The 9,840-nt window shown below is 51.7% G+C and overlaps 1 protein-coding gene across 1 annotated transcript; it reads left to right on the forward strand.

Annotated features, from left to right (window-relative positions):
• Positions 1-16: 16 nt before the first annotated feature.
• LOC100897702 (probable ATP-dependent RNA helicase DDX5) lies at positions 17-5,605 on the forward strand. The gene is made up of 7 exons (XM_003745392.2): positions 17-209; positions 826-987; positions 1,093-1,707; positions 1,817-2,027; positions 2,114-2,300; positions 4,534-4,712; positions 4,833-5,605. Exons 1-7 carry the CDS (start codon positions 184-186, stop codon positions 4,983-4,985), a joined length of 1,533 nt encoding a protein of 510 aa, XP_003745440.1. The 5' UTR covers positions 17-183; the 3' UTR covers positions 4,986-5,605.
• The last annotated feature ends 4,235 nt before the right edge of the window (positions 5,606-9,840 follow it).

Below are 9,840 nucleotides of genomic sequence, written 5' to 3' on the forward strand. Positions count from 1 at the left end.
GTGGTCGTCTCTCTCTACTCTCACAACAGCAGCGACGACGAGCCATTGTGCCTGTGTGTGTGCTTCAACGGCTGCTCCCGTAACATCTCCGATTTTCCGTGTGCGATCGACGTTCGACCAAGAGTCGTGCATTGAGGAACGTGCCCAAATCTGATCCATAGCCGGGACACTTCATACCGAGCGATGTCGTTCCACCGGGGCCCAGCCAGGTAATCCTACAACCAGACATACAAATCATCCCGAGTTCGACGAATGCCGGCTTCGTTAGGCTTAGGGAGAGATGAATCGTTCTCGCTGTTATTAGTGCAACGACGGTAGTCTCGATCTCTGATTCACTCCCTGTGGATGGACCAGTTGCGATGCTCGAGGCTCCTCGATAGGTCGGGGATAGTTAATCGGCTGTAATCTTGTATCGGGAGCTCTCGGTCAGAAATCCTTCTCGGTTGCCTTCGGTCAACCATCGCTTGTAGCACAGCATCACTTTTTGAGCATCTATGTTTCGAACTTATCTAGGCACGGCGAAAACTTCAATTTCCTCGAAAAGTCTCGATTCCACCTGCTTCTTCAGCTCGGGTCAGAACCGAGCTGTGTGCAAGCGAAGAGTGTGTCCGGCGTTGCTGCCTTGAGAATCCGCGAGCACGATTCAGTTGGGATATTCGAGCTTCAGAATGAGGAATTCGCCTATTCCGGAATCGGAGTCGGCAAGAGTCGAATATAGGCCCGTGCGTCGACCGAGGCTTCTTTGAATGCAAGATTGCGCGTGTCTTCCTTTTTTCCCGCCTCTCTCAATTCACTGTACTAAGAGAGCTCTTTCACCTCGAACAGTTACGGGAATCCGGGTGGCCGCGATATGGGATTCCGTAATGGGAATTCCCGAGGGGGTGGAAGTCAACCTGGGGGATCGCTCCGGAAGCCTCGTTGGGACATGGAACGACTGCCTCCTTTCCAGAAGGATTTCTACCGCGAAAACGAAATCACTCAGAGCAGGTATGTAGCCCCGCAATTCCCTTCCGTAACATTCCAAAAATAGAGATCTGCGAGTATCCCGAGATATTATCGAAGGCGATATCAGAGCAAGATTCTACCTTCCAGATCTTCCGCGGACGTTGACTTGTTCCTCCAGAACAACGAAATCACTTTGTCTGGTCGGGGAGTTCCGAAGCCGATCCTCACGTTTCAGGAGATTGAATTACCCCCAGACGTTGTGGTTGTGATCCAGGAGCAAAAATATCAGGCACCGACCTGCATTCAGGCCCAAGGTTGGCCGATCGCGCTCTCGGGGAGAGACCTCGTTGGAATCGCACAGACCGGCTCTGGGAAAACCTTGGCTTTCATACTGCCCGCCATAATCCACATCCAGAACCAACCAAGACTCCAACGGGGCGATGGTCCCATCGCTCTCGTCCTTGCTCCTACCAGAGAACTGGCGCAGCAGATACAGACCGTGGCCGACACTTTCGGGAGACCAGCCGGTGTGAGAAATACCTGTGTGTTCGGAGGGGCACCGAAAGGCCCCCAACTCCGAGATCTTGAACGAGGTGTGGAGATCTGCATCGCTACACCTGGACGTCTGATTGATTTCCTGGAAGCCGGGAAAACCGACTTGCGACGTTGCACCTATCTCGTGTTGGACGAAGCAGACCGTATGTTGGACATGGGTTTCGAGCCCCAGATCCGTAAAATCATCGAGCAAATTCGTCCTGACCGGTAAGATTCCTGAAATGATATGTTCCGCTACAAGTCTCGCGGGTCTCGACGCATAGCTCGATAGGGCTCCTGATTCGGGCACTATGCTTATCTACTGGTGTACTTACAGTCAAGTTCTCATGTGGTCGGCAACGTGGCCGAAGGAAGTCAAAAGTCTGGCTGAGGATTTCTTGAAAGATTATATCCAAATCAATATTGGAGCTCTACAACTGTCGGCGAATCATCGGATTCTGCAGATCATCGACGTCTGTTCTGAATCTGAGAAGGATAGCAAACTCATCAACTTGCTCGAAGAGATAATGAACGAGAAGGAAAATAAGGTGAGCACCTCCTCGTGCATCGACATGCGATGCGCCGTAAGAACCGCTCGATCGATAGCCATGATTGTGACGAAACTCTCTTGCAGACAATCGTATTCGCGGAAACAAAAAGAAAAGTAGATGAAATCACCCGCCGGATGCGACGCGATGGTTGGCCTGCCATGTGCATACACGGTGACAAAGCTCAGCAGGAACGCGATTGGGTCTTGCATGAATTCCGTTCGGGGAAGAGCCCCATTCTGGTGGCTACCGATGTTGCTGCTCGGGGTCTTGGTGAGTGAATTCGGAGCGGAATCTCGGATTTCATACAATCCTCAACCGCTTCAGCCATAGGTTATCCTTCCGTTTCCAGTCGGTGTCGTTCTTTTCAAGAGTGATATGAGTCGTCGCCCTCAGTGCCTCGATCGATTATTTCTTCGATATATGTATGTTCAATATTCGATCACAAGACTAGGAATAGCTCTCCTTGCCCCTGCCATTCATATTCGATCTCGCGACGTTCAAGACGGTCCGGGAGCAAGAGAGACCCTGGACCAACCTGGGTATCTGCTCCATAGCTGAAGCCGATTCGCGAACTGTGGGCATCAAAACGAGAATCTGAGTCTTAATCAGCTCTCGCGACATCATCGTTGCGAGTTAGAGCTGCCAAAATTCATCGCCGTGAATGATATATGTACCCGAAGCCCCTCTCGCTATTGGATGCCCACAGTCTGCGAGAAGCCCAATTAGCTCGCGGATATTCAACGGAAATAATGATTGACTTGTACATCAGACGAATTTGAGTAGAAAATCGAAATTGAGCGGTTCGCTAAATGTTCTCTTGGACTCGTTCTCAGGTGAGGCTTACGGCTGTTTGGAGTTGTCTCTCTTCTCTCCGATGGATACCGGCTGGTCTCGAGTCGAATGTGAGGTGCAACACGTAGCTGGTTGACTGACTGACTGACCGATCGATTGACCGTTCGTCTGTCTGTCCGTCCGTCTGTCTATCCGTCGGGAAGACCGGCTCACTGACGACCGCCCGACCGAATGGCTGGCTAACAACGGAGCTTGAGGAGAGACCACAACGGCCAACTGACTCGCCTCGCTTTCTCGCCGAATTGTTTGACTGATTCGCGGACCGTGTATGTCGCTGGTACTCACGGTGGAGGAGTTCACATCGGATTCTGCCGAGCTCTCCGCGAGTACTTGGTCGCCGTGCACCGTTGTTCAGTCGGGAGCAAGCGATCGATCGATCGACGCTGCACAGATAATTCCCGCCATGGTGCGGCGGTTTTTGCTCCGCTCACAATCGTGATTCAACAGCCTCCACGAGTTCCGGCGTCAAACCTCTGTCCTCTGCGTTTGTCGTTCGCTTGTTGCGGATTTGTGCTATTGATGCTGCAAACCTCGACAAGGATACAATCTTCCGGCTGGCGCATCGTTTTTCTCGCTCGCTCACGGGTTTATCTGTTGTCCTGACCACGGATTCTGGAAGCGGTGTCGACAGTGCAGAAGCCACAGGAACAAGGGAAGAGGTTGACGGGAGCAAGAGCGGTCGATGAGATCTTCATTGCAAATGATGGAGGCGTATAGAAATTTATCGGCCGTCGCGTGGGGAGCCGATGATATCTCTCTTAATTTTTCTGTCTAGGATAAGCTTAGCACCTGTCAATCGTCCGGATGCAACAAGTCGCCGACTTTGAGCTGATCCAATCATTCCAGTGACCTCATATGGTTCAAGATTGTCCGCATCTTCATGATTGACTTCTCAATTGTTTTCTCGCATTCATCATTTTGTATCTTGTCTGTACATCAGCGTGAGGACGGAATGACGGTGTCTCTTGGAGGCGCGTGTTCACGGACATATTCTCCCCTTCGGAAACACATCCATCCCGCTTCCGTATCACACGCATCTTGCAAAGAGATATTTTTTCTGGATCAACCTTATTCGGACAATGAATTTCGAGCGCAGTACGAGCTCATGAGTGTCCTCCTGAAGTCGACGGGACGAAGCTCAGGAGGGTACTGACCACAGCCGCGGACAACACGTGGCCTGGCCTGCTCCAGGTACGTCATATCCGAGGGCTTTCAGTGAAGTGCGCTGTCGATCGAAATTCATCCGGCTCGAATGCACCTGATCTCGAAGAGGCTCGACTCCGAATCCCGAATGTCTCGCTCAATATCGCCTCTAATTTTTCACTCAGTACTTTCCAGTTTAGGCAATTCTTATATCGCCTGGTCCTCACCGAGAACCAGCATACGGCGGAGGGTGACTTCGTTTGAAGTGTCGCAGACAATGTTCTCGCCATCCGATCCGCCGAATCCTGACTTGGAATGCCCAACGATCAGCATTCATTTCTTGCGATATCTAGCAATAATATCATGAGTGCTTGAAGTTAACTTGCATGGATGAAGGTGGACGTGAACTAGAACTGGAAAGTGGAAGGATTTCAGACGAAGCGAATCACTTTGTTCGGCTCCGATACGATGAAGTGTGCAGGAGAGCTAACGATTTTCGTGTCTCTAGACGTGGACGACGTGAAATTCGTCATCAACTATGACTACCCGAATTGTTCCGAGGACTACGTCCATCGAATCGGTCGTACAGCGCGCTCGAACAAAACCGGAACCGCCTACACGTTTTTCACATCGAACAATGCGAAGCAAGCGCAGGAACTTATCGACGTGCTTCAAGAAGCGAAGCAGGTAAGATATCCGGAAATTCACTCATCACAATGTATTCGAGCTACAAGAACAAGCGGCGTTCCCCTCCTTGCGTATTCTCGAAATATGGATCTTTCTGAATAAGCACCTCGGGAATTCTAGGTGGTTAATCCCAAACTCTACGAGCTGGCTGATTCAGCCAAGGGTTTCGGGAACAGCAAGAGACGCTGGGGTGGTCCACCGTCTCGAAATGGCGGCGGTGCATTCCGCAACGGAGGTGGGAACGGCTACGCCAACGGACGGGCGAAATGGTAAAGCGCTGGAGTCTCCCTTCCGGATCGATCCTTAGGGTGCGAGCAAACTTCAGATCTCTCCGAAGCAACCTATCGTCGGTCTGAGAAATTCTTAAATTATGAGGGTCAGCCATCATTATTGCGGAGGGACACGCGCTCCTAGCTGAAGTCCGAATCTTCTACCAAAAGCAATGGCTTTACACCTATCCATGGCTTCGTCGCCCGAATGCTTCCTCGATTCGCAAATCGGAATTTCGGGGCTCGTGAAATTAGTTCTCATGAGGGTCTTCAGTTCTTTGAAAGAATTCGGAGCCACACAATCATCGGTAATCATCAAGAGCGAAGAGACGGTCGTATCAGACGTGGTGGAAGTCTCCCTGAGGTACCGAGCAGGAGACTTGAGAAGCTGAGCTTTACCGCAAGCTCAACCTGAACGAGATGTATAACCACACGAGAAAGTCTCTCATCTCGTGATGTCCTTTCCGAAACCTGGGCCGACCTTTTTGGACTTCAATACTTGTGTTGTCGCTGGATGTGGTGAGTATGACGGGGTTTCAATTGTCTCGAACCTTGAGTTCCCAGTGAGTTTCGAGCAGGAGCCAGATCAGATTGACGAATAAACATCAAATCAAAGATCAAAACCTTGGCTCGGAATTACGCGTGGGTCTACGCAAGACCTTCACCGGATGGTTGTCTCCTGATGATATTTATCAAGTCGTTCACGTAGCAATCTCCAGTTTCCAGTTTTTGAAGCGTATCTAGGAGCGAATTCATTAAAATGCATCTATATGAATATTATTATTATTACAATTATCATCATATTCGGCAACACGGCACCGTCCGTCGGATTTCTCCAAAAATAGGCGTAATGAAAGTAACGAATAAAGGTCTTGGAAAGAAATATGATATCAACGGTTTCTTAATTGACCTTCTCATTTTGGGAAAAATCCTGCTGGGTGGCGTTCTTATCGTCCCTCGACAGGCACGACGGCCCGTTTCTTCATCGAGAGCCAAAGAGACCTGTACTTAGAGTAGGCATGACGCGACGTTGCTCGCCTCGATCAGCTTCAGAATATCCTACAAGAAATTGAGGAGAATGTCGGCTCGACAGATCGAGTGGATGAATGGAGACGGATAACTGATGACCGATTCTACGCTCCAGCCGTAGTACAACGAGAACGGCTCGGGAGAATCGCCCACACAAGTTGTTCCCAGTCGACTACTGGAACGACAAAGGTTGCAATCTCCACTGGTAGGAATCGTTCGTTGCTGTCAGAGCACGAGACGGTAAATCAATCGACGTTTCCTTCAGCTGACAGCACGACTGACTTTGGCTGGATTGAGAACGTTGGTATCACCACGGAGGGATACCTCATATGGCGTTGCTCAGCAGGGAGCGGGAAGAGAATGGGCAATAATCTCGATTTCCTCGATGAGAGCATCGGAATCAGATAAAATTCCTCTCAGGTGGATCCTGGGCTGAGGATCCTTCTTTCAGGCGGATTTTGGCTAAAGATTCGATGAGCTTGACAGGCCTAATTCCGCTAAGGAGCTCTGGATGGTTACAGTGGCTGCCAAGGGAAATTCACCTCGGACGGTGCTTGATTCCATGCCTGGAAGTTGCTGGGTCCATTCGACCAAATCTTCATTTCCCCATTCTCCACGACTTTTCGCTCATCTCCATATTTCGCATTCTGCAAAAATAACCAGAATAGGGCTCCACACCGTGAATTATAATTGGAAGTCCGCCATGCATATGTATACGCGGCGCAGGATGGACTCCGCAGCGATGACGCTTCCCTTCGATACTCCGACTCAAAGTTGGAGGCGATAGAGGTACGAGAGTTCTTGCAGAATTTTCCAAGTGAAACTCGCATGAAAACCTCGACCCCCAACCTCCCATTGCTGATGAAATCGCCTCTGAGGATTTCGAGGAGAGAGCTCCCTGCTGATGGAGCGAGCAGCGTCGCCCTTCCTGATCGAACGGTCAGGCCGAGCGCACTGACGTCCGGGACGGAAAAAATCGTGATTACATGAACGAGACTATAAAATGTAGCAGAGCTACATCCATCATGTGAGCATGCTCGCAGGCCTTGAGCGACGGTGACCGTAGGATTCCCCCGTGCCATAATGGCGAACAAGCTGCCTCCGAGCAAGGCAGCGATCTCGATCGAATACCGGCAAAAATATAATCGTTCGTCGTGACACAGTGGCGCTGCGACAGCTTGCGCCGTCCTTCTGCGTGACGATCGCCAGAGCGCACCTTCCGCCGAAGCAAATATCTATCAGACAACAGCGAGAGATAACGGGAGAGATCGTGCTTCAAACGGACAAGTCTCATATTATTCCCGCGCAAGGTGACAGATACTTGTATGGAAATCGCTGCCAGTGAAGAAGCCCAACCTCGCTGATGGCGGTCTTCCCGCATCTGGAACGCGGAGGCGTTTGGACCTACGTGCTCACCCTGGTCGCAGTGCTCACACAACGACTGTACGCTTCCGGTGTAGACAGCCGGCTGGGGGATGGATCATCGGTGACATGGACTGATCAACGAGGTGTATTTGCAGCCACGGACGGCAAGACAGTGACGTTGAGCGCGAGAGACTTCCACAATCTGATCGATACGCTCGTGGATACACTCAAGTTACTCCGGGAGTCGAGTACGAAATGTTGCTCGGGTTGTGAATCGAAGCCGCTGATGATGCCGTGGTCGGCTGTTCCGATGGTGCCGATGAACCAGCCCTGGTTCGCCGTGCAGCCTCTCTCCCTACCGCAGCAGATTCCAGCCTTCGTTCCTCACCCGCCAATGACGCCTCAGTTCGCCTTCAGTGCCGGCAACGGGACTTTTTTCAATTCGAGGGGTCCGTGGTTGTACCCTTGGCTTGACGAATATCGAAGCGCGCATAGTTTTCCGCGCATAAATTACCTCAATCGTCCAGGAGGGTCCGTCCAGCGCGCCAGTGTGCCTGAAGAGCTCCCCGTTCCCCTGATCGAGGAGGGCGGACATTTTTTACCTCAGCTGGCGCCATATCAGGACCCTGCTTTCAAAATTTGGGATCTCGATTCCGTCGACCGTGGCGGTGCTCCCAGAATTTTCGATCCCGACCGGGGATCCGCCCCTCAGGTGAACGACGGAGGGACAAATCTGCCTCCACACCTGCCGGGCGAGGACGGTCAAGTCGGAGCGAATGTTCTCCACTTCCTTAGCTTGTCGGAAGAGCAGGACGAACCGGAAACGCAGTTTCAAAGAATTTCCATTCGTGATCCTTCGGACCCTACGGGAGGGAGAGAAGCTCAAGAGTTTTCGAACAGTTTGGAGAGCGAATTTGGAAAATCATCGCAGTTGTTAGCGGCACGGAAACCTCCCGCACATCCGAGCCCTGTAGGATATCATAGGACGGAAGTTCCAGGGAGTCGAGACGGAACGCCGGCAGTCCCGGCTCCGATGGGTGGCCGGACGACCGGAACCTCTGATGACATTCCAATTCAGCGGCTTCAGGGAAGCGAAGGATCGCGACTCGATTCCGTAATCTTGGAGAAAACCTCAGGTGACATTGACTCCGAACGTTCTTCGACCTACCCGCAAACTGAAATGACCCTGCTCGAAGCCGTCGTCACGGAGTCGATGACGTATCATCGTTTTCTGATAAATACCGAGTCCCCACCGAGTGGTGACTTTTCCTTGGAATGGCCGGACACGGTAAGTGCACAGCATGCCAAAAGGCTTTATTCGGGTTTGCATCCAGATAAGCTGGGGAGAGATCTTTTTCGGAAGGTACCCCCTGCCCATTTCTGTCACCCCAATCAGAGCCGCCGACATGATTTCAGTCTAATTATTATCGTGACCATTTGTGAAAATTCTGACTTCCGAAAGAATACCGAGCTGTGCGTTGACTCGACTCTCCCGCTCCGGGTCGATTTATCGTGACGCTCTCCCTCATCGGGTCCGGACTTAGACTCAGAATGAAAGATCGAATAGATTCACATGGTCTGGGAGAGCCATTCGTGGCAGTGATACACTCAGAACCGCTTCTAGAGTCACGACACGACACTCTATCCAAAAATTAGCGCGGTGGCATTGGCGTCCCGGGAGGAGCAGTGAGATTAGGCTCTCACAGCGAGATGCTCCTTGATGATGGCGGATCAAGGTCCTCAGGAGGGACGTTTCCGTAGAAATTCGTGGAGCTCAAATTGAATGTGTGCAGAGCCATGCCGCTGAATGCGAGCTCTACAGCCGATTAGCGAGGGCAGAACCCGGCTTACGGAATGTAAATCCTGCTTGCTTCTTCTAAGAACTCGTCGAATCGTATTTTGGGTCCGTTCAGGGACGTGTCTCGATGTAAAAAAATCCCTCTTCTTCCAGCAATCTGAGACGCCCTTCCTGGTCGGAAACGAGGCGGGGGCCAATCTACAAAAGGATGCGGAACGCGCGCACGGGGTGGCCGGTCAGGATTACTCCAGCTTCGAGAAAGTCGACCACATGCCCGCTCGAATTCTCGTCGATCATCCTGGGAGTTCCCAGCCTGGTCCGAGATACGAATCCGCGCCAAACGTGACGCATGCTCTCGTTGAGAATTTTGAAATCGATGCACTGGAACCAGAATACTCCTGGCCTCCCATGTCCAGTCCAGGACGTGCAGCCTCACAGGGCAGAAGCTCCCGTGAACGTTCTATGGGAGCCGGGAACGAGAGGTCCGATCCCGATGGGGCCTATCCTGCCGGCTCCGAGATCTCGTCGAATCGGGACGATGACGGTTCGCGATTCGTTATTGTTGGAAACGCGGATCCGCAGAACCGAGAGGAGGTGCAACTCGGTATTACTATCGATCCGTATTCGGAGGAATCGGCTTCGCCGAGAATGTCTTGGGCGGAGCCAA

Source organism: Galendromus occidentalis, unplaced genomic scaffold (genome assembly GCF_000255335.2).
Source record: "Galendromus occidentalis unplaced genomic scaffold, Mocc_1.1 scf7180000077483, whole genome shotgun sequence".
Taxonomy (NCBI): Eukaryota; Metazoa; Arthropoda; class Arachnida; order Mesostigmata; family Phytoseiidae; genus Galendromus; species Galendromus occidentalis.